At 34.9% G+C, this 24,847-nt stretch overlaps 1 protein-coding gene across 2 annotated transcripts; it reads left to right on the top strand.

Annotated features, from left to right (window-relative positions):
* The first annotated feature begins 1,595 nt into the window (after window positions 1-1,595).
* mapk12a (mitogen-activated protein kinase 12a) lies at window positions 1,596-17,416 on the top strand. 2 transcript variants are annotated; one of them, NM_131407.1, is given in 12 exon segments: window positions 1,596-1,830; window positions 5,181-5,310; window positions 5,394-5,452; window positions 5,541-5,652; window positions 5,725-5,754; window positions 8,188-8,235; window positions 8,336-8,450; window positions 11,162-11,233; window positions 11,370-11,449; window positions 11,533-11,611; window positions 15,970-16,143; window positions 16,270-16,872. In NM_131407.1, coding segments are annotated over 12 exon segments (1,092 nt in total). In that variant the 5' UTR covers window positions 1,596-1,711; the 3' UTR covers window positions 16,344-16,872.
* Window positions 17,417-24,847: the final 7,431 nt, after the last annotated feature.

Genomic DNA, 24,847 nt, shown 5'->3' with positions numbered 1-24,847 from the left:
GTATGTCTGATAATATTTTACTTATGCATTAAGTCTTATTTGTTTTATTTCGGCTATAATAAAAACAGTTTTTAATTTTTTTAACAATTTAGGGACAAAATTATTAGCTCCTTTAAGCTATATTTTTTCTCAATAATCTACAGAACAAACCATCTTTATACAATAACTTGCCTAATTACCCTAACCTACCTAGGTAACCTAATTAACCTTGTTAAGCCTTTAAATGTCACTTTAAACTGTATAGAAGTGTCTTGAAAAATATCTTGTAAAATATTATGTACAGTCATCATGGCAAAGATAAAAAAAACAGTTATTAGAGATGAGTTATTAAAACTATTATGTTTAGAAATGTGTTGAAAAAATTAGCTCTCCGTTAAACAGAAATTGGGGAAAAATAAACAAGCGGTCTAAAAATTCAGGGGGGGCTAATAATTCTGACTTCAACTGTATATATACCTTTTTGTCATATGGCTCACTGGTCAGGTATTCATCCGCTCTAAATATCAAGGTGAAAGTCATCATAGCTTGCGTAGAACAGACCCAGCTCCCAAACCAACTTTGAGAATAGATAAACGATGATATTTCTATTTTTAAGAGCCTCGCACTAACGCATTAACGGCTGACCACTAATATATAAATATTCAGCTTATAGCAAAACCTTCATCATTATTTCTTGGTGTCATCCTCATGTATGTTGACTATTACTAATGTAACATTACGGACATTTTAAAATAACATTCACAATGTAATGTAATGTGTTCTATATAGTGCATTTATCGTGTATGGCCATATACCCAAAGCACTTCATCGGATTTGAAATCACCTCAGAGAGTGAAGACCTCAGTTTAACGTCTTGTCTAAAAGACGGCACCTTCACTATGGGGCATTAGGACTCACACAGACCATAGGTTGAGCACCCCCTGCTGGCCTCACTACCATTTCCAACAGCTGCCTGGTTTTCCATTGTGGTCTCAGCCCTGCTTAGCTTCAGCAAGAAACCAGCCTTGGGCTGCAGGTAGATATGGCTGTGGCCATTACCATAGCCCCTTTCACACATTCAGACCTTTCCGGAAAATTGCTGGTAATGTGTGAAAAGGCCCTTTTTGAAAATAACGGTAAATTCGTTCTGGCAATTTTCTGGAAAGAGAAGTTGTAACATTACCAGTAATTTGCCAGAATGCCGCTCTGTGTAATTTTATTTAAGCTTTAAACAAAAAAAGTGAAACCATCAACAGAAGACTGACCACTTCTATGATAACAAATACAAGCGCAGCCGTTTAGAGCTGATTTCTGATTAATGATGTCTGAATTTACGGTTGTTCTGGAATGGATGTGTGAACAGTCTTTTTCAGAAAAATCATGGAAAATTATTGCCTGTGTGATCATGTGCTTTGTTTTATTTATCGGTTAAGTCGTTCCAGTAATTTTCCAGATATTTACTGGCATCACTGTGTGAAAGAGGCTAATAACTAATGATATAGAAAAAAGTACTAAATTTGAAGAATAAAATCGATTTATCAGCTAGGTAATGCTACGACTTCAGGTTAAAACGGCTTGCCATACAGACCGCCACGCCGGAGTGGGAGCGGTTACGCGCACATGTACAACTCAAGAACGCGCACAGGTAGATCGCTATTATCAGTGTTGAGGTAAACCTGGAAATCACGGCCTCGGGACTCGAAGTAGCGCGTTTAAAGGGCTATTAGACAATATGACAGCCCGATCGAGACCTGGCTATTTTCGACAGGAGATAAATAAAACAATCTGGGAGGTGCCGGATAGATACAAAGATCTGAAACAGGTGGGGACGGGGGCATATGGTACAGTGTGGTAAGTGTGCCTTCATTTTCTGTACTTCCTGGAAAGATTCGTGCTTAACATTTTAAGAACCGTTTCACTGTGACAGAACTGTCAGTGTATCCGGGATGTTTTCAAAACAAATGATGTGGAAGGAAGTAGGAAAGTAGCACAAGTGAAAGTATTAGTTTATTTATATACATATTTTCGTTTTGAGCTGATACAAGTTAATTATTTCCCAGTCAGTCTGCGTTTTATAGAGATACACAACAATAACAATACTTAAATTGAATATTAAATGCAATTGTTTGCTAAATCACGATGTGTAGAACTCATTGCATTACTTTGAGGTTAATAATTGTAAGATGGCAGCTGTTGACCAGAGATCAGGTGAGGATTTATTGCATGTTCTTCAGTTTCTGTATTTTATTTAACATCCTCAGAGTTGTATTTCATAGTACAACAGTTCAAGTTTTAATTTGCTATATTTCTACGTAGAAAATGGTTCCAAGATGATAGGGTAAGTAGAGCATCAAAACAATATAATGTAACCCTCCAAAAACCCTATAACCCTGCTTTCTTGGTTTGTTTTATATATATATATATATATAGCACAAATATCATTTAATATAAATTTGAGGAACTGTTCTGCATAAGCTGTTTTTAAGATATTTTAAACATTATAATAAACATTGTATGTTTTATATGTATTTAGCACTTTCCCAAAATAATAAAAAGTTGTACAAGGAAGGTAAATTTGTTGCATGTATTATTGACATAATAAATGCAAATATCAAAATGTTGTAACTTGAATACTACATTTGGGTTCCTTTTAAGAAAATTTCCCATGTCCACTCAGAAAATCCTCGTGTATATACAATCACGAAATATATGGACAATAGATTTCTTTTCCATGCAACAAAAATCACAGGAATAATCAATATTCAAATTTATAAAATCTCTCTAAAACCTCTTTAGCTGGATATATACAATGTAAAATTGTTTTTATAACTTCTTTTATGGCAAGTCGTTTTGACTTTTATTCATTTTCAGAATATGTATTCTTGATATAAAAACAAAATTATATCATCAATTCAATTTTTGATATCAACAATTACCTTTTTGATATCAAGAACTGAATTGTTGATATTAAGAAATAAAATTGCTGATATCAAGAATACATATTCTGAGAATGAATAAAAGTCAAAACGGCTTGCCATACTTCTTTTACTTTGTTATTTATACAATATATTTCATAAGAATGCCAAGCTTTTTTCCCAATTTAGATTAATGAATACATTGGTCCATTTTTAGTTATTATACATAATTGTATCGACTGTTATGATATTTCTAATATATTTATTAGTATAACTTTAATAATATTAATATCTCCTTAAAAAGGTTTTCTTTTACAAGATTCATTTCCATACTCTCTTATAAAATAAAGAAGTTGTTGAGATGTGGTATCAAATACAATAGCATACTTTTTTGGAGTAACTGGAAAACCAAATTTATCTAAAAGTTCACTGCAAGATAATAAATTACCATTTAATTTTGAAGTTGTCAAACTAATACAATATCATTTTCATACAAATTTTGGAACTGCCGCTATCCTTAGGTACCAACCATTGTTCAACAATGATGTTTTTAATCAATTAGTAGTATTGATATGTCTTCTATGTACAGTTAAGTCCATAAATATTTGAACATCGACACATTTCTAAATTTTTTTTGCTCAATACATCAACACAATCATCGAAAAAACATGCAAACATCAAAATCAGGTGAACGGTGTAGGAATTAAAACAGTTTGCAAATGTGCCTCCCACTTGTTAAGGGTCCAAAAGTACTTGTAATTATCCCATTTACAATGAACAGATAAAAGATCCAGGGTTAATTTCAAGTGTGCTATTTGCATTTTAATTCTGTTAGTCAACTCTCAAGATGAGATCCAAAGAGCTTTCACTATCAGTCAAACAAGCCATCATTAGGCTGAAAAAACAAAACAAACCCCTCAGAGAGATAGCAAAAACATTAGGAGGGGCCAAAACAACTGTTTGGATCATTCTTAAAAAGAAAGAACGCACCAGTGAGCTCAGCAACCCCAAAAGACTCTGAAGACCTCGGAAAACAACTGTGGTGGATGACCAAAGAATTCTTTCGCAGGTGAAGAAAACGCCCTTCACAACAGTTGGCCAGGTCAAGAACACTCTCCAGGAAGTAGGTGTATGTGTGTCAAAGTCAACAGTCAAGAGAAGACTACACCAGAGTGAATACAGAGGATTCACCACAAGATATAAACCGTTGATGAGCCTCAAAAAACAGGAAAGCCAGATTAGAGTTCTAAGAAATCCTTCACTGGAACAACATCCAATGGACAGATGTGATCAAGATCAACTTGTACCAGAGTGATGGTAAGAGAAGAGTACGGAGAAGGAAAGGAACTGCTCATGATTCTAAGCACTGAAGCATGGTGGTAGTAGTGATGTGGCGTGGGCATGTTTGGCTGTCAATGGAACTGAATCTCTTCTTTTTATTGATGTTGTGACCGCTGACTAAAGCAGCAGGATGAATTCTAAAGTGTCAGGCAATATTTTCTGCTCATATTAAGCCAAATGCTTCAGAACTCATTGGATGGTGCTTCACAGAGGAGATGGAGAATGACCCACAGCATACTGCAAAAGCAACCAAAGAGTTTTTGAAGTGAAAGAAGTGGAATTTTATGCAATGGCCAAGTCAGCCACCTGATCTGAATCCAATCGAGCTTGTATTTCACTTGCTGAAGACAAAACTGAAGGGAAAATGCCCCTAGAACAATCAGGAACTGAAGACAGTTGCTGTAGAGGCCTGACAGAGCACTAGCATAAAACCCAGTGTCTGGTGATGTCTATTCGTCTCAGACTTCAGGTTGTAATTGACTGCAAAGTATTTGCAACCAAGGTTTAAAAAGTGGAAGTTTGATTTATAACTATTATTCCATCCAATTACTTTTGGACCCTTAACAAGTGGGAGGCACATAGGCAAACTGTTGTAATTCCTTCACTGTTCACCTGATTCGGATGTAAATATTCTCAAATTAAAGCAAATCTCATTTCATTTGAAATTCATTGTGTTTGGTGTATCAAGCCAAAAATATTAGTAATTTGTTGATGTCCAAATATTTATGAACCTTACTGTAAATAAAATATATACAAAATATAGCCCTAAAATATTCCCCCATGTTCATTTGTTTGATTTGCATGTTTAAAAGACCCATGACTACGTCTGTCAGGGAGGACATTCTTACCATTTGAATCCTCTTTCTAAAGCAAGCCTCTTTTTGCATGTAAATAATAATATGTATTTAAATTGTGTGCATTTACAACTGGTGATTTACTCCTCAGCTATGCATTAGACCGGAGGACAGGGGCAAAGGTGGCCATCAAGAAACTCCATCGTCCCTTCCAGTCTGACCTGTTTGCCAAAAGAGCCTATCGTGAGCTCAGGCTGCTCAAACACATGAAGCATGACAATGTAGGACACCAAAGATTGACACTCCAACCTGAGGCTCATGATGTGTGGTTTGTGACAGCCTTTCTCTCTTTGAATCGGTGCAGGTTATCGGACTTGTGGATGTGTTCACTGCAGACCTTTCCCTAGACAGATTCCACGACTTGTGAGTACTTTATAAGCATGCTGTGTAGTCTGCTGGCAGTTTGAAGAGATGCATAATCGTCATCTGACTGACCTCATCTTTTGCATAGTTACTTGGTCATGCCTTTCATGGGTACTGATCTGGGAAAGTTAATGAAAATGGAGAGACTTTCAGAAGAGAGAGTGCAGTATCTGGTCTATCAGATGTTAAAAGGCCTCAAAGTGAGTATTAATAATAGTCTTCAGTAATGCACTCATGCAAATATATCATCATAAATCTTTTTGTGTTTGCAGTATATCCATGCCGCTGGAATCATTCACAGGGTGAGTATGCTTTAAACGTTTACAGTGGAGATCAAAGTAAAAAAAAAAACTATTTCTAAATACCTTTTTTAAAAGAAATTATGATATTTATGACAAGATATTTAAAATATAAAAGACCATATAGCTATTTAGAAGAGTGGCTAGTGAAACAATAGTTTGCGAAATAATCAGGGGAATTCAGCAAAAGTACTTTCTATTTTAGTGATAAAAATTGGAGAACTATGATTGTTGTTGCACTGTGGCCTTTTTACAGATTCTCCTAAGTATTGAGACACTACGTATATGCAGATGTCTTTATCCTATACTGTTAATCAACCACAGTTGCGGTGTTGAACAATTGTCCATTGAATTTGACTTTCTCTGCATTATCCTTTCTTCAATGTCCTAATTTTTTTTTTTGGTTTTGTTTTTACTTATGTTTACAACGGCTGTCGGATGTTTTCAGTCACTAAAGGAAGGCTCACTGTAGGACTGGGCAATTTGGCCTAAACTAAAACAAAATCTAGATTAATTGTACATTTTTATTAGATTACGATTAATAGAAATATATTATTATATATAATATATACATATATAAACAGAGATATAAATATATATATATATATATATATATATATATATATATATATATATACATATATATACATATATATACACACACAGTTAGCCCCCCTTTTAATTTTTTTTTTCTTTTTCAAAAATTTCCCAAATGATGTTTAACAGAGCAAGGAAATTTCACAGTATGTCTGATAATATTTATTCTTCTGGAGAAAGTCTTATTTGTTTTATTTTGGCTAGAATAAAAGTAGTTTTTATTTTTTTAAACATCATTTTAAGGACAAAATAATTAGCCCCTTTCAGCTATAAATTTTTTCGATAGTCTAAAGAACAAAATATCAATATACAATAACTTGCCTAATTATCCTAACCTGCCTAATTAACCTAATAACTGTCAACCTTCTCATACTGTACTTCATAATATACAGTGCCCAGCATAAATTAGTACACCCCTTCTCTCTTTTAAATTAATATTTTCTTTAGGATGCTATATGGGATGTATATGTGTATATTTTTGGGGCGTTGGGGTGGGTATTCAACACATTGTGTCTTTTTTCTGAGAATTATAGATTTTGGTAAAAACCCAAACAATACCAACATAAAAATAAAACAAAACAAAAATATAAAAAAAAAAAAATTATGTTTAATAACAATGCAATGACACAAGGATAATGTACTGAATTACTGAAATGTATATAATACTTTATATAAAAGGCTTTTAAAGACGACTTTCATATGGAGAACGAAGTAACGTTCATTGTTTAGGTATAATTTTTTTTACAAACTTCAACAGAGTGTTGATGGTTCTGTGAGTCTCCTCTATCAAATCTGATCTTTAATTTGTATTTTCTATTGAATTCGAGTCAGGTGATCGGCTGGGCCATTCTACAGCTTGATTTTTTTCTCTGAAAGCATTTGAGAGTTTCCTTGGCTGTGTTTCAGATCATTGTCTTGCTAAAATGTCCACCCTGGTTTCCTCTTCATCATCCTGATAATGTAGATGTTGGACTGAAGCAGTGACTATTAATTTACACTGATGAAGGGAAGAGGGTTGCTGAATGAATAAATACTGAGAGATTTTAGCTGATGTCTATGCGTTCACTGCCTTTTTATACCTCCCTTTCTTCATGTGTTCAATACTTTTTTCCTGTGACATGTAATTTTATTACAGTACACATAAATTAATAAGTAAACAAATTGATTTTTGTTCTCTTTATATACTGTTTGCATTGCCTTGGTTGTTGTCAACATCTGGTGAAAATTTAAAGTCAACGTCGCCTTTAGAAATGTTTTCTGAGAAAAATGATGACATGTTGAATACTTATTTTCCTGACTGTACATTAGATCAGTCAGTACTAAAGCCAAAACTGGAGCTAATTTAACAAAACCACTTAACATCATGGTCCAAAAAAAATAGCACTTCCAAATAAATATGTTAGGGGAAATTATTAAATGCAATTTTAATAAAGAGGATATAAAACAGTAAATAAATAAGTGCATTTTTATGCTCATTCATTTTTTGGTGATGCAATGTTTATATTATATCAAAAATAGGTCATCTGAGAATTGCCCATCTGCTGAAAAGCTAAACAGAGGATACTGCAGAGCAGAATACACTCATCATCCCTCAAAACACTGAAACTTAAAACAAGTTTGATTAATAAACAAGATAATAATTAGGTTCAATGAAGCATGTATTACACAAACTAGCATTATCAAAAAGTTGTCTTCAGATAGATCTAAGCAGTGATCTTGAAATGTTGTTGTTCTCTACTTGTGATGTCCACTGTATATAATCACGCTATATATAATGCACGGTATACGAGATGTATTTCTCACTCATAGCAACTGACTCCATCTGTTATAACCTTGCAGGATCTCAAACCAGGCAATCTTGCAATAAACGAGGAGTGTGAGCTTAAGGTATCTCACCGTGTGTATGTTTGAAGTGGTATAATTGTACAATTGTATAATCGTGCTGTATTTTTATTCTAAGGATAAAACACTGTGTCTTATGTTATAGATCCTGGATTTTGGCCTGGCTCGGCAAACAGACAGTGAAATGACGGGCTACGTTGTGACACGCTGGTACAGAGCGCCTGAGGTCATTCTGAGCTGGATGCATTACACACAGACTGGTGAGTCACACATTACTCACACTAGACTCTATTTGTTTTTCGTTTTTTGCTTATATACAAAAATTATTCTTTGTAGTATTAGTTATTAATATCAATAATATTGTACTGCTGGGGAAGTTCACAAGTCAAGAACTTGAGTAAATATAGTTATAGTTATAATAGAAATTGCTTCAGTAAAAGTCCTTTATACACTCACCGGCCACTTTATTAGGTACACCTTACTAGTACCGCCATTTGTACCATCTTGAAATGATAGCACCACGCAGTTGCTGCAGATTTATCAGCTGCACATCCATGATGCGAATCTCCCTTTCCATCACATCCCAAAGCTGCTCTATTGGATTGAGATCTGGTGACTGTGGAGGAATTTGTTCAATAAAAGCTTTTCCATGGAAGTTTATGCGCATCTTTTCTTATCGAATAAAAAGTTTATCCTACTCAGCTATGCGCAAATATTTTTTATGCGCTTTTTCAAAATTTATGCGCATCATGGCCTTTCTATCAAGCAATTTTTTTTTATGCATATTCAAAATGCGCATTAAAATAGGTGGATGGAAACAGCTACTGTCATGTTCAAGAAACCAGTCTGAGATGATTCATGTTTTATGACATGGCGCGTTATCCTGCTGGAAGTAGCCATTAGAAGACCTCATTTGTAACGAGGGGTTATTTGAGTAACTCTTACTTCTTACTTTGGCCATTCTGCTCTGACCTCTGGCACCAACAAGGCATTTGCGCCCACAGAACTGCCGCTCACTGGATATTTTCTCTTTTCAGACCATTCTCTGTAAACCTTAGAGATGGTTTTGCCTGAAAATCTCAGTAGATCAGCAGTTTCTGTAACACTCAGACCAGACGTCTGTCACCATCAATCATGCCACTTTCAAAGTCACTTAAATCACCTTTCTTCCCCATTCTGATGCTCGGTTTGAACTGGAGCAGATCATCTTGAACATGTCTACATGCCTAAATGCATTGAGTTGCTGCCATGTGATTGGCTAATAAGAAATTAGCGTGAATGAGCAGTTAGACAGGTATACCTAATAAAGTGGCCGGTAAGTGTATTTTTTTTATTTAATGTAGTGTTAACTATTAGTATTAAGTATTTTTTTAAGAAAATTTTTATTTTCTTACCATAACTTGTCATACTGATAACCCTACTAATAAGTAGGGCCAGACAAAATCTTCAGACATTTTTTCCTTTTTTTTTTAACAGAATTTTGTAATAAATCTTCAGATTTTTGCAGAATTATTTTGGGAGTATTACAACTAAAATCGTAATATACAAAATAAAAAAAATACCTTTTTAACTTTTATTTAATGTTTACTGTGCAAATCTAATTAGATTCACTTAATTGGTAAACAAGGCAAGTCTCTTGTTTATATTTACTAAAAGACAGAAATTATTACTTTACAAACTGTAGTGTAAATAAATCATTTTAATATTAATCAATTATATCACTGAAATTAATTTAAAAACTGAATAAATATAAATTTACACACATGTACACAAGTAAATACATAGACCTAATGATGGGCTAAAAACCTGCGGACATCTGCATATTTCTGTGCGTGCAGATTCTGTGTGGGCCCACTAGTAAGTAATGATTATCTAAGAATGCAAAACGCAAACCAGTGAAAATAGCTAATTATACCAAATTGTATATTACAAAAATGGTCACACTTTACAAAAGGTACATTAGTTAATGTTAATTAATGCATTTACTAAAATGAACAAACAATGAACAATATATTTACTACTGTTTTTGTTCATGTTAGTTAATGTTAGTTAATGAAAATACAGTAGTTTATTGTTAGTTCATGTTACTAACAGGTGCATTAACTAATGTTAACAAGCATGGACTTGGATGTTAATAATCCATTAGTAAATGTTCAATTATGATTAATAAATGCTGTACATGTGTTGTTCATGATTAGTTCATGTTAGTAAATGCATTAACTAATGAACCTTATTGTAAAGTGTTACCACAAAAATGAATGAACACCAAACGTGTGTTAATATTTGTTGACAACTATAAACAAACAGTATAAAAAAGAATCTGAAGATTTTAACAAGAATGCTATGTAACCATACTAGATTCATGTCTGTTATTGTGCTACAGCTGTGGGGGTAAAATTCATCATTAATTTGTGTTATTTTTACCTTTTATTTGTTTAATTGTATACATTTTAAATCAAAACCTACCTTATTCAGATAGTAATACACAAATACAAACATGTTCAAATTCAGATATTTCATAAAGTGAGTGTAAACAGCCCACAGATGACATTAGTGGCCCAAATATGATTTTTATTTGCAATAATAAATCCTAAAATTTTGCATTTGTATATTGAATCTTAGTTCCATCACTAATGCTCACTCAAGCTCTTAAGATCTACAATTTCAGACCTTTTTTTGTCCAAAAATGAAGATTACTGTTATGCTGTTTATTGCTCATAAAGTGCTTGATTAATTAGATGCTCCACTTTGCTATTTAAATTACTAAAATATGAGCTGAATCAACACAATTCTTGAATTTTTTTGTTGGGACAACTTAATTTTTTATGTTAAGGTACTTACATTTGTAAAAACTATTAACTTATTTGATTTGTGATGGGGCAACAGGAAGGAATTGTGTGGAAACCAGCATGTTTACAGTGCTGATTATAATATAAAGGTATGTTTGTGCTTGATTACCTTTTCTCCCTAGTGGACATCTGGTCAGTCGGGTGCATCATGGCAGAGATGCTGCTAGGAAAACCACTATTCAAAGGACACGACCGTATCCTTCCTGCCAGGAAAACTGGGGTTTTGTGCACAAATTTGGAGATTATGTGTCATTGCCATTTTTAAGGATGTTCACTAAATTGCATCCCTTGTCATTTTTTAAAAATAAATTCTTAACCAATATCTGTTAGACCTGGATCAGCTGATGGAGATCATGAAGGTTACAGGGACACCCTCAAAAGAGTTCACAGCCAAGCTACAGTCTGAAGATGTGGGTTTCAGCTGTGCAATATTCATTTGAAGATATATTATGGAAAATGAAAATATAGAATAGCCTGACATTTTTTTTTCTAGGCTAGAAACTACGTCACAAAGTTACCAAGATTTAGAAAGAAAGATCTGCGGATTCTATTACCAAATGTTAACCCACAAGGTAAGAGTTTGTTTTTTCTTAATTTTCATTAAGATATCCAATAACATCTAGAAAAGGGTGATAATTTTTGCTGACTTATGTACTTACATCATTGCAAATGTTCAAAGAATGTTCAAATCCAGAGAAAGAAGCTATTTTAATTAGTGACATGGTCCATGTCAGTTGTCCCTATGTTAAAGTCACATTACTGGTTTGGTTTTAAAAAAAAACAGGAACCACCAAAGGTGATTTAATAGGTTGTGTGTTTTATTAGACTTTACCAGTGTTGTGGGAATTTACTTTTGAAAGTAATGCATTACTTAAGTTACTTTTTAGAGTAACTAATACGGTACGTTACTTTTGAGCTACTTTTACGTTACTGTTTTTTTTACAAATTTTTACTTGTTATCCTAGAACTTCCTTTCCCCAGAGCTATACATGCCATATATACAGATTATTGGAACTTTAAAGCAGCGTGTTTGCTACTTTTGCACTATTTGTCTTAAGTAAAATCACTGTCCATTGAGACAATCCCCTTTTCCCCTCCATTTCTTCGATGCATTCAAGATAATGAACACATTCTCTCATTGACTGCTTGATTCACTGTAACTACTTTTTTTAAAAGCTAATTCATTAAACTAAAAATTAACTTGGTTCTATTACCAAATGTTAACCCACAAGGTTTTGTTTTTTAAGTAAAAAGAAAAAAATTAACTTATATTCATTTGTAAGTCGCTTGGGATTAAAGCGTATGCTAAATGACTTAATGTAAATGTAAATTCATTTACATTACATTACATTTAGTCATTTAGCAGACGCTTTTATCCAAAGCGACTTACAAATGAGGACAAGGAAGCAATTTACACAACTAAGAGCAACAATGAATAAGTACTAAAGGCAAGTTTCAGGTCTGTAAAGTCTAAGAAGGGAAGTGTTAGTAATTTTTTTTTTTTTTTTTTTTTTTCATGAAGATATGCAAAAACCACTAGAACAGTGTTATTATTTATGCTAACTTATGTACTTTTACATTATGTTCAAAGAATGTTCAAGTCCAGAGAAACAAGCTATTTTAAGTAGTGGCAGTCCATGTTGTCGCCATGCTAATGACTTGTGCGTGTTATTAGACTGCACAGAGCAGCATTATAACAATCTTCTGTGGCATAATAAAAGCTCTGCTGTTTTTTTTTTCAGCGTCTCGTTTTACTTTGACAATTTTTAGCTTTACACTACATTGATAATAGGCTTGTAATTTATTTCTGCAGTGGGATCTGTAGGATGTAATGAAGACGATAACTCCCATGATTCCCCACTCAGTCAACATGTAATTAAACTTCACCTTTGTTTGAATGCGTGCCCTTAGTGGCAAAAATGACATACTGTGATTTTTAAAAGGCGATTTAAGTTAGTAGTTATATTATAGTTATTACTACGCTGTGAAAGTATTTAAAAACAAAGCTTATTTGATTTTTATTATGCAATTTTTGTTTGATTTGTTCTTATGCAATTTTTATAATATTCATGTGGTTTCAGTGACATAGTAACAATTTCGACAGTACACTGAATAATTTACTTATAAAAATGTATTTATTGGGTGACGCGGTGGCACAGTAGGTAGTGCTGTTACCTCACAGCAAGAAGGTCCCTGGTTCGAGCCTCGGCTGAGTCAGTTGGCATTTCTGTGTGGAGTTTGCATGTTCTCCCCTTGTTCGCGTAGGTTTCCTATGAGTGCTCCAGTTTCCCCCACAAGTCCAAAGACATGCCGTACAGGTGAATTGGGTAGGCTAAAATTGTCCGTAGTGTATGTGTGTGAGTAAGAGTGTTTGGATGTTTCCCAGAGATGGGTTGCAGCTGGAAGGGCATACGCTGCATAAAACATGTGCTGGATAAGTTGGCGGTTCATTCCGCTGTGGCGACCCCAGATTAATAAAGGGACTAAGCCAAAAAGAAAATTAATGAATGAATGATTTTTTACATACTACAATCTTTATTTTTAAATTTACTCGTGAAGGAAATAGCTTATTTTTTTAAAATTAGCTAATCATCCTGAAAAGAAATGCATTAACCAAAAATTTTGAACATGTGAAACAAATTTTGTCTGTTAAACATTTTTTTTTATTTTCTACAATTAAATATATTCATTTGCAGATTTTTTTATTCAAAGTGACGTTTATTGCATTCAATTGTTCCATGCTTTTCTTTGGAGTCAAATCCATGCACTGAAAAAAATGCATATCTTACTTAGATTTTTTGTCTTGTTTCTAGTCCAAATATCTAAAAACTCTTAAACAGAATTTTCTAGACAAGCAAAATATACTGTCTTGTTTTAAGATATAATATGCCAAAATTAAGTGAGTTTTTCCTTAAAACAAGTTAAATAATCTGCCAATGAGGTAAGCAAAATAATCTTATGCCAAGAGGAAAAACAAGATTATTTTGCTTACCTCATTGGCTGATTATTTTGCCTGTTTTCAGGGAAAACTCACTTAATATTGGCTTATTATTTCTGGAAACGACAATATGTTTTGCTTGCCTAGTAAATGCTTCTTGAAATAAGAATTTTTAGATATTTGGACTAGAAACAAGACATAAAATCTAAGTGAGAAAAGCATTTTTTGCAGTGTGACTTTACAATTGTCATCTTCATTCACAATGTGATCCAAGCACACTTTGCAACTTGAACGTCACAAAATAGGTTTTATCATGATTCCTGGTTTTAGGGTAAACTGTAGTCATTTTTCTGATGGTTAGTATTTCTAATTGTTTAAAGGCTGTGCTGTGAATTAGACAGTTAATGATGAGCAATATCACACAAATAGCAGTGCGATGTGGCTGTATTTTGGCACTGGTGGGAGGCAAGCAGCCAAGTGCCTTAGTGTCCCACCTGTGACCAGCCACATCGCACAGCTACGAGTGTGAGATTACATTTATACAAAAGTTTGATGGTATAATCGTGTATAAAAAAGAAAATCAAACACAGAGAGTCTCAAAACCCTTTTGTAAGAGGAACTACTTTCTTACACCATTCTTTCACATCTGCAACTGATGTCAAAACAGCAGAAACAGTTACTAATTTACCAATGTCACTTTAGAGTTAGTGTTTGAATGACTCTCTATAGCTTAATGTCTAAAGTGATGACAAAACAGCTGATTTTGTTCAGATTTTCAGATTATAAGGCTGAATGCAATAAATGTCATCAGTCTACAGAGATTTCCCAGTATTTCTCTGGTGCAATCAGGAGATCACAGTATTACTATGGTTTAAATACAGCACTACAACATACAAAAGAGAGATCGACTTAGACAGTCATTTACCTGTTTAATAATGGTTTGATCAGCTTAAAATTTCGCAGTTTTTCTCTAAGGGCTTATTATGCGGACTCTATTGCCATCTTGCTGACATCATCAGCCATCTTTCCTCAAAAACAGGCTAACTGTGCATTCACACCAAAGCATCCAAGTTCGCTCTGGCCAACCAAGAGGGTCAAGAGGCCGGACGAGTGCTGTTATTTGGAAAATATCACTTGGCTATCAGCCGATCAGATTCAAGATCTGATTCAAGATCACTCTCTCTCTCTCTCTCTCTCTCTCTCTCTCTCTCTCTCTCTCTATATATATATATATATATATATATATATATATATATATATATATATAGAGAGAGAGAGAGAGAGAGAGAGAGAGAGAGAGAGCGAGAGAGAGAGAGAGAGAGAGAGAGAGAGTTGAAATAGGTTGTATTCGTTTTAAAGTGTGAACTGCACATTATTGAAATAATTTATTCAAATAAAAATTGCAATATCAGTCAGAGACATTGCAATTAAATATTTTAATCAAATCACTAATTGTAGTAGTTTCCAAGTGCAGGTTTAACAAACAATGCATTCTAGGAAATTAATCACGCTCGCACGCAACACGCACACACATTAATTGCTGTTTGTTCATGTTCACATTCTTTCAGATGGTGGAATGCTTTAAGTTTGTGTGACATTTTATCTTAGAACATTTTCAGAAAATTTTTTACAAAAGCGATGGTAATGATAATTGTGATAATTTTGGTCTCTATAGTCACGAAATGAACGTTTCGTACTGTCTCAATCACAATCTAACTCAGGAAAAGCCTTTCTCTTATCAGATCCTGTGACTCATTGGAGTGTTTTAAATCTGTGTTTTGCATTGAATGTGTGTGTGTGTGTGTGTGTGCGTGTGTGTGTGTGTGTGTGTGTGTGTGCGTGCATGCATGAGTGCGTGCATGCGTGCGTGTGTGTGTGTGTTACAGTATAAAATTGTGAAGCACTTTGGGCAGCTTGTTTTTAAAGGTGCTTTAGAAGTAAATTGAATTGAACAATTGTTTGGCGTTGACATTTGGTTGCTCTGCTTCTCAGCGATTAAAGTGTTAGACGGCATGCTGCTTTTGGACCCTGAGAGCCGGATAACAGCAGCAGAGGCACTGGCTTTTCCTTTCTTCTCAGAGTTTCGTGAACCAGAGGAGGAAACCGAGGCTCCACCATATGACCATTCGCTGGATGAGGCTGATCAGTCGCTAGAGCAATGGAAAAGTAGGTTTGGCGATGCTGAAAAGCTTTAAATTCATGGCAAATGTGTATTTATATTGGGGGTGCTAAGAAATAACCAGTTTTTCCTCCTCCATTTTCTCTTCTATCTGTTCCTTCAATTTTCCACAGGACTCACTTTCACAGAAATTCTGACCTTCCAGCCGGCTCCTGCGGTGGCTGAATCTAAAGAGACGGCCCTCTGAGAGCTTATTTTGACATCAAAGCTACGTTTACTTTGTATCATTTGTCATATACAGACTTTGAACTATTTTTGTGAGAGCAGTTTTATTTTTAGACGATCAGCCTGTTGTGTGCTAGTGTTCAGCACAGCTGAAATAGACACAACTGAGCCGTTAACAGACTCCAGTGTGAGTTTGGAAACATTTTTTACAAATTATTATTGTGGTTGTTATTAAAAATGAACACTAGTCAGCATTAATGCAGACAGGTAGACACTGAGATCATTTCATTTAATCATTGCAATGTAAATGTATGTGCATATTTTATATAGTTTCTCAGGTGGCAGAATTCTGGCCTAGATTTGGCATAAAGCTGGCACAGCAGGCATTCATTCGGCACTGGCTTACAACATGTGGGCCAAACTTGGCCCGGGTTTGGCAGATCTGCCACCTTTTTTGAGGTAAAGCGGTAAAATGAGGTGCTGGATCCGGTGTGTTCTGGCATAAATTAAGCCCTGGGTCCATATAAGTCTTGACCCACATTTAAAATACACTAAAAAAAATTTGGAGTAAAGAAAAAAATCTACCAGTCAGCATAATGTTTTATGGGTTTATCAATTTTAATTGCAATAGTGACACAACAACCAATCTGGCCCAGTTCTGAGTTATTAACATGGCTGAGACTTGGCCCAGATTTGGTCAATGTTTGGTCCTTTTCTGGAAGCCAGGCTTGGTCCAGTCATTTACTGTAATTCATTGCAACATGTGGGCCAAGCAAAACCTGATTGTGTGGGCCAGAGAAATTTTGCTATGTGGGTTACGGTTAGACCTGAAAAAGGGAAAATAGTTGCTGTTTCAATTTTAATTTTTGCCAAACTCCTCAGCCAAACTAACTGTAATAGTGTTCACTTACCATTGAAAGCATTTTAACTATGCACAGTCACAAATCATGTTTTTATGCAAAGAACAGTATGTGCTGTACAATAAGCATTTTTTTTTTACTTTTCACATTACACTGCATTTCTTGGGTGTACATTTGTAAATCAGTTTTATTTCAAAAGAAAAGTAGAATGATTAAAATACAGCTGGTCAATTTACTGCCTTTTCTGTTTTTAATTGTATCCTCCGTGCTTTATTTGAATGTTCCTGAGTTTACTGTAAAGCAGATGGAATTGTGGACCATCAGGAAATCCAGCAGAGGGCAACATTTACACTTACATTTATTTTATTTTCCAAAATTAAATCCTTAAGATCGCTGCTTTATTACTGTAAAATATCGATTTAACACCACTTTGATCACAGATTCCTGGCCCTATATTGTAATGTTTGTTTAGGTTGGGTTTTTTGCTACATAGCCTAGCTAGCATTGGTGTTAGTCAAACAAATATTACTAATTTATGTTTGTCTCCTGAGTAGATAGTCAGTTTAACTTCATCTAAAATAAAAAGATGCTTAGTGGTTGGCTCTGTCGCCTCACTGCAAGACGGTCACTGGTTTGAATCCCGGCTGAGTTATCTGAGTTGGCATTTCTGTGTGGAGTTTGCATGTTCTCCCTTTGTTCGCCTGGTTTTCCTCCGGGTGCTCCGGTCTCTCCCTCAGTCCAAAGAAATATGGTATATGTGAATTGGGGAAACAAAATTCACCGTAGTGTGTGTGTGTGTGTGTGTGTGTGTGTGTGTGTGTGTGTGTGTGTGTGTGTGTGTGTGTGTGTGTGTGTGTGTGTGTGTTTGAATGAGAGAGTGCAGTACTTTGTTGCGGCTAAAGGCATCCGACCGCTGCGTAAAACAGTTGGCGCTTCCGCCTGATAAATAAGGGACTAAGCCGAAGGCATTAAGCGAATGAATAAATGTACATTTGACCTTTGCACTATAGTTTAGGGACACATTTCCCTATCCCATGAGAATCTCCCTCTCTTTCTACAGCCTGTGTTTGATACCTGGCCTTTGTGTGGCCTGTGTTTAGAGTCTTTGTGCGGTTCGTGTGGTCGGAGAGTGTTCTGCCCGAAGGAAAACAGGGAAAATACATCCGTCTTCCTGCTCACTTCTTGGCAGCCAGATGTAATGACACAGAGTGAAAGAGGAAGATTGCAAGAAAAGCCAGCTAAGTTTCAACTCTTGCAGGTTTATTTAAAGAACTCCGATTTTCTATAGTTATTTTGTTTGTTAGTTAGAATAATGGATAACGCTTTAGTGTATGAGGATGTCTTCACTAATTTAGCCTCAATAAACTTTTCATTTATTGCTTATTAATAGTAGGTTGTTGATGAAGATGTCAAATTTGGTCAGGCAGAATAAGATATAGGAATGTGCTTTATTAGTACAAATAAACAGTCAAGATGCAAGCTAATAAGCAATTAGTTAAACGTGAGAATTGGTCCTTATTAATAGGGAAATACTTCATATATATTTTTTTTAACTTTCCAGGTTCTGCAGGTTGCAATGTCCCGAATTATGCTTGCTAATTGTAATCGATGGTTTTGGTTAAATTTAGATTTTCCCCAACTAGTGCAGAGCCCGGGGGACCAGAGAAAGTGCTCCGACTTGGCCCCCCAGGTCCACTTCATATATTTTAATATAGACTATTTCAATGGGGTGATATCATTGGCCCATAAACATTCCTGTTTGTTGTCGAACTATTTTATAACTGTAACAAAAGACAATTCAATCATATTATGATATTATTTATCAACATATGGACATTTGATTCTTGGAGGCTATTGAAATTAGAAATTTAAAACAGGTAAGGACCATTGTTATTGTTTACATCCCTCAAAATGGTCTCTACATGGCTCTCAAAATGTATTTACACACTGTAAGTCACACTTAAAACCTTCTGAATGTCACTGCATTGTTAATTTAAGTAAAACATTTATCACACTGTAAAAATGCTGGATTCCACAAACATTTTGTCATGTTGTCCTAACTGAAATCGATTAAGCTAACTTTTTTTTTATATATATATACAAATTTAAGTGAATTGAACATGAACCAATTAAGTTGCCCCCCACCCCCAACCCCGCCAAAAAAAAAAAAAAAAAAAAACTCAGGAATTGTGTTGATTCAGCTAATTTGTAATAAGTAGTTTGAAAAATCAGCAAAAAAAATATTTTTTGAGTTCATTTAAGATTTCTCTGATGCTTTCTGGTGTCATGCTACTGTTAATTCATCTACATAAGCCCTTACATCATATATTTATAGCATTATGCAATGTTATTTGAGCATTTAAGAGACTTGAGTGTCAAATACTTCTTGAGCTACTGTATGTTTATGTACATGCCATTTCACAGCTATATCCTTTACACCGAGAACACAATGTCCAGTCATTAAACTGTGGTAGTCTTGATCAGGCATCCTGTCTTTTGCAACTCTCTCGAAATAGTATAAACACAATATTTCATTGTTTGCTTATGTTTACATAGTTCTTGGAGATCTTGGAAGTGTTGCGTAAGTGCTTTCAGCTTGCTTGGTTCAGCATCAAATGCCTTTTATGCTCACCAAAGGCTGCTCCTGTTTGTATGATGTACATAGTAATACAGACAATGGAAAATGGAAGTATTGTTACAATTAAAAAACAGCTAGTATTTATTATAATTTATTTTAAAAAACTATTTATTGCTGTGATGGCTATGCTTGTAGTGCTCCGACTAAAGTGACTTAAACGCACCTGACATTTTAGGCTCCTTACGACTTGCCAACCTGGATACAAACCTCCTAGGACCCATTGGATGTGAACAGGTTTGTGCGATACTGTGTCAGAAATCGTATACCTCCATACAACAATCATTCATTCATTCATTCATTCATTCATTCATTCATTCATTTTACTAAAAAACACGGTTCTGTCTAGCCAAAGAAAAGGGAAAAAGACTGAGCTAAACAAGGCCTTGGTGATCTTCAACAAGCAAAAAAAACAAGGAACTGCACCTGTATGGCAGGGTATGTGAACACGTTTCATTCTAAGCATTCAGTGTCCGCAGTTTAATTAAGCATATTTAACGTTTTTTGCTGAAATCATTGCTGCAATCAAAAATGAGTTATGTGTATGATTCAGCATAGCGTGAACTTTCCTAAAATGAAAACTGCAGAGTCAAGCATTTTTAATCAGGTCGTCACTTCACTCAGCTCCCTTTTAGCCAAAGACATCTGCGGTTGGCATTCAAAGCAGTGTGGTGTACGGTAAAAGTTACGTTTTCTTTTTTTGGACTTTGAATTTGGCATCCTTCCGCACAACACAAAATGTTTGCTATTGTAACCGGCCTCTTTTTGCAACCGGGAACCCTTGTGACATCATGCGTGATGTAGGTTGGTAAATACTCTATTTGAAACGCAGTAGACTCATGTGAAAATAGGTGGTTTCGCTTATTTCTTCACATTTTGCCACCTACTGGCCTGGCATGTATATTGCAGCATTTTAATCTATTTTCACTGTGAATGAAAATCATTTTGACTAAATCCTCGGAAAAAAAGTACATAGTTGTCCTCTTCCCTTCGTCCTTCCTGACCCGTCCATGGCTTCACGCTCTCTGCATATTTTCCATTCTGTTTATGTTCTTTCACAAGCACAGGGAGATGCACGTGCCTCCACGCTGTTTAGCCCATCTGAAGGAATCCTCTGGCTTAGCGGACTGCGCAAGAGGAAATTCCACTGGCTCAAATGTTCTCAGTGAAGGCCCAAGCGTGGATCAAGGGCCCGGAGTCCCTCAGCCCAGCGCCCCCTCTGAACGGGACGCTGCCACAGATGGTTCTCCTCCAGTCGGCAGGCAGACTATGGTTAGAATGGCATTTTAAGTGTCTCCATGCTCATAAAAATAACTGTTACTCAAAACATATGCATGATCTTATGAAGTTCGTGCTTTCCCGTTGATGCTTGTTTTCTTTCCACTTTGAAAATCTGAATAATAATAAGGGTAGAGAGTGCTTCCATCGCAGATTATAATGCATTACGACTGTTTCCAGAAAAGATTAATCTCATTTAATTGGATATAAAGTTAAAGTCAGAATTATTAGCCCCCCTGAAAAAATGATGATGTCTCTTCATTCGACAGTTTGTGTGATATTACCCCCCCCAAAAAAACCAAGAGAGCAACTGTGTACTGTACATAAGGACTGTACATGACTGAAAAACATCAAACCTGACCAAACTTGTTAAAGTAACAAGGTTAACAACTGCCTGAAGGTCAGAGGTGGTTCCTTGACTATCTTTTTTGGAGGAATTTAGCCGTTTTAAAGAACAGAATGTTCTTCCTTGTGGCGTAAGAGGAACTCAACAACATCCTCCTTCACCTCTGGAGCAGTTGTTGGGGGGCTTTTAATTTTCTTTAGCTCTACTCCAGGAAACTGCGGTTGGGGTTTTGCTGTGGTCAGTCGTGTTCAGTTGGCTCGATGCATATAAAATAATAATAATAATAATTAAGAGGTTTGTTCATTTGTCAGGAGAGCACTTTGTTATTGCTGAAATTCAATTTTAGAATACGCGGATATATTTATTTCTGTCAATTAATTAGTTGTTGTTTTTTTTGCATTTATTGAGCCAAAAAACATCTGTGTCTAAACATGAAAAAATAAATAAATTCAGATTGGTGCTATTTTACAAACAGTGTGAATTTTGTTTAGTGTTTATTTAAAAGGTTTAGCGTTGTTTAACGTTTTTTTGTTTAAGTATTCTAGTTTTAATATGAACAAAATATTTTTTGTAATTTCTTTTCAGGTACGAGATTTTCTTTGCAACTATAGTTTAAATAAATAGTTTTATTTGCTTTTATTGTTTTCAAATTAGTTTTACATTTATTTATTTATTTATTTGTTAGGTTTATTTTTTTAAACCCTGGCTTAAATACAATATTTTAATAGTTCATTGTTTAGTTTATTATTATTATTAATATTATTATTTTAGTTTTAATTTAAAATGAGCATTCACATCAATTAATTTATTTTTCTTGCCAAATATTTTTCATCATTTGTTTATTTTCAGGTCAAAGATTTTCTTTGCAACTAACTAAAATAAATACTTAATTTGGCTTTTTTGTTTTGAATTAGTTTTAAAATAGTTTATTTATTTATTTATTTCAATTTATACCTGAAACCCTGATTCAGATATTTTAATAATTTGTTGTTTAGGCATTTGAGTTTTAAATTTAAAGGAGCATTTACATCAGTTAAATTATTTTCTTGGCAAGTAACTCGAATCTAATATTTTATGGGAATACCCCACATTTACACAACACTGTTTAAAAATCGGTGGTCATTTTGTAAATTATTTAAAGCAATCACTCGCACTGTATTCATATTCCACTTTATTCTGTGGTCAAGCTATTTGTAAACTCTCTGGCTTGTATATTCCTCATTAAGTGCTTTTCTAAGGACTGTGACGGAAAACAGTGGCTCAAAAGTCAAAAGTGTTTATTTGATATGGGTTCTTCATCTCCCATTTCTCAAACTCATATCAGATTACATAACTCCCAGTACTTACGTAATGTACTTTCCAGAATTTGGGGAGCGAAGGTAAATCACAATTTCATGCTTAAACATCTGTGTACCTGCATGTGGCAACAGCATGTAGGAGATTTGCTTGTGGGTCTCAGTGGCCAAAAGCAGATGTAAATATGATATGCAGATGTACAGTAAATATGATATCTGTGCTGGAGATGGATGTAATGTATCATTGTGGTCTCTTCTCTCATTCAGCTCTCGAGGGACGGTGTCCGGCAGCAAGGTCAAGGTTTAGGACACACACATTGCTCAATGCAGTTCACAGTGACCTGATTAGGAATTTCATTAGGATTGCAAAACATGCTGCCTTTTCTGCTGTACTGTTTCTCTTTTAGCTATTTGAAGTGATTTAAAGTTCATATCGATGTATCTTAATAATCTACCTAGTAATGACTTAATATGAGATTTGAATTTCACAAAAAAAAAAGAAAGCTACTTGACTTTTGAAAGTTTGTGACTTTTTAAATGTTTCGATATATTTTGTATTATTATTATTATTATTATTATTGTAGTGAATATGTAGTGTAGCAGTGATCTATGATCTAAAAGGGTTTAAAAACATTTCAAATTTTTATGTAATCTTATCAATCTACACTCATCAGCCACTTAAGTACACCTGTCAAACTGCTTGTTAACGCAAATTTCTTATCAGACAAATCACATGGCAGCAGCTCAATGTATTTAGGCATGTATAAATGGTCAAGACGATCTGCTGCAGTTAAAACCAAGCATCAGAATGGGGCATCAGGATGTGGCATGGTTGTTGGTGCCAAACAGGTTGGTCTGATTATTTCAGAAACTGCTGATCTACTGCTATTATGATGCACAACCATCTCTAGGGTTTACAGAGAGTGGTCCGAAAAAGAGAAAATATCCAGTATGTGTCAGTTCTGTGGACATAAATGTTGTTGATGCCAGAGGTCAGAGAAGAATGGCCAGACTGGTTCAAGCTGAAAGAAAGGCAACAGGAACTCAAATAACCACTCGTTACAACCGAGATATGCAGAAGGGATCGCACAACACATTGAACCTTGAGGCAGATGGGCTACAGCAGCAGAAGACCACACCGGGTGCCACTCCTGTCAGCCAAGAACAGGAAACCGAGGCAACAATTCACATAGACACAACAAAGACGGACAATAGAAGATTGGAAAAACATTGCCTGGTCTGATGGGTCTCGATTTCTGCTGCGACATTCAGATGGTAGGGTCAGAGTTTGGCTTCAACAACATGAAAGCATGGATCCATCCTACCTTGTGTCAATGGTTCAGGCTGCTGGTGGTGGTGTAATGGTGTGGGGGATATTTTCTTGGCACACTTTAGGCCTATTAGTTTCAATTGAGCATTGTGTCAATGCCACAGCCTACCTGAGTATTGATGCTGACCATGTCCACCCATTCATGATGACAGTGCACCCATTTTTTGATGACTACTTCTAGCAGGATTGCGCGCCATGTCATAAAGAGCAAATCATCTCAGACTGGTTTCTTGAACATGACATGTACTCAAATGACCTCCACAGTGACCAATTTCAATCCAATAGAGCACCTTTGAGATGTGGTGGAACGGGAGGTTCGTATCATGGATGTGCAGCCAACAAATCTATGCAGTTTGTATATCCAAAGTTATTTTGGCATACCAAACATTTTTAAATAATATTTTGTAGTTTTTTTAGTGTTTGTGGGATTGTTGTTGTTTTTAGTTTAAATATTTCAAAAGAAATATTTCCTTTTATCAATGTTTCCTTTAGATTTGATTTATTTTAGTTCATCATATTAATGAAAATTTTTATTAAAACATTACAAAGTTCAAAGGTACTTTTCCCCATAAATCCAGTATAAATGTGTTGTTTTAGTTTAGATTTTAATGTTAGTTAAGTATAATAATTATAATCATGTCATTTAACACAAACTTTGTTTTCCTCCCTTTTTCTCAAAAATTCCACAAAAAAATGACATTTCTTTTATATTTGTAAACTTTTTTTGCAGCAACAGCTAAAGGGTTAAAAAAAGTGCACTGTCCATTTAATGGCCTGCAGTG

Source organism: Danio rerio, chromosome 18, assembly GCF_052040795.2.
Source record: "Danio rerio strain M-AB ecotype USA chromosome 18, GRCz13ab, whole genome shotgun sequence".
Lineage (NCBI taxonomy): Eukaryota > Metazoa > Chordata > Actinopteri > Cypriniformes > Danionidae > Danio > Danio rerio.
Note: the sequence above shows the minus strand (reverse complement) of the source record. Positions and strands in the feature narration are given on the sequence as shown.

Excerpts from the sequence above, each read along its gene's own strand:
- mapk12a (XM_087291578.1), top strand. Across the intron at positions 5,653-5,724 it reads AGATGTTAAAAGGCCTCAAA|TATATCCATGCCGCTGGAAT; the intron begins GTGAGTATTAAT and ends TTGTGTTTGCAG. Across the intron at positions 11,450-11,532 it reads CCAAGCTACAGTCTGAAGAT|GCTAGAAACTACGTCACAAA; the intron begins GTGGGTTTCAGC and ends TTTTTTTTCTAG.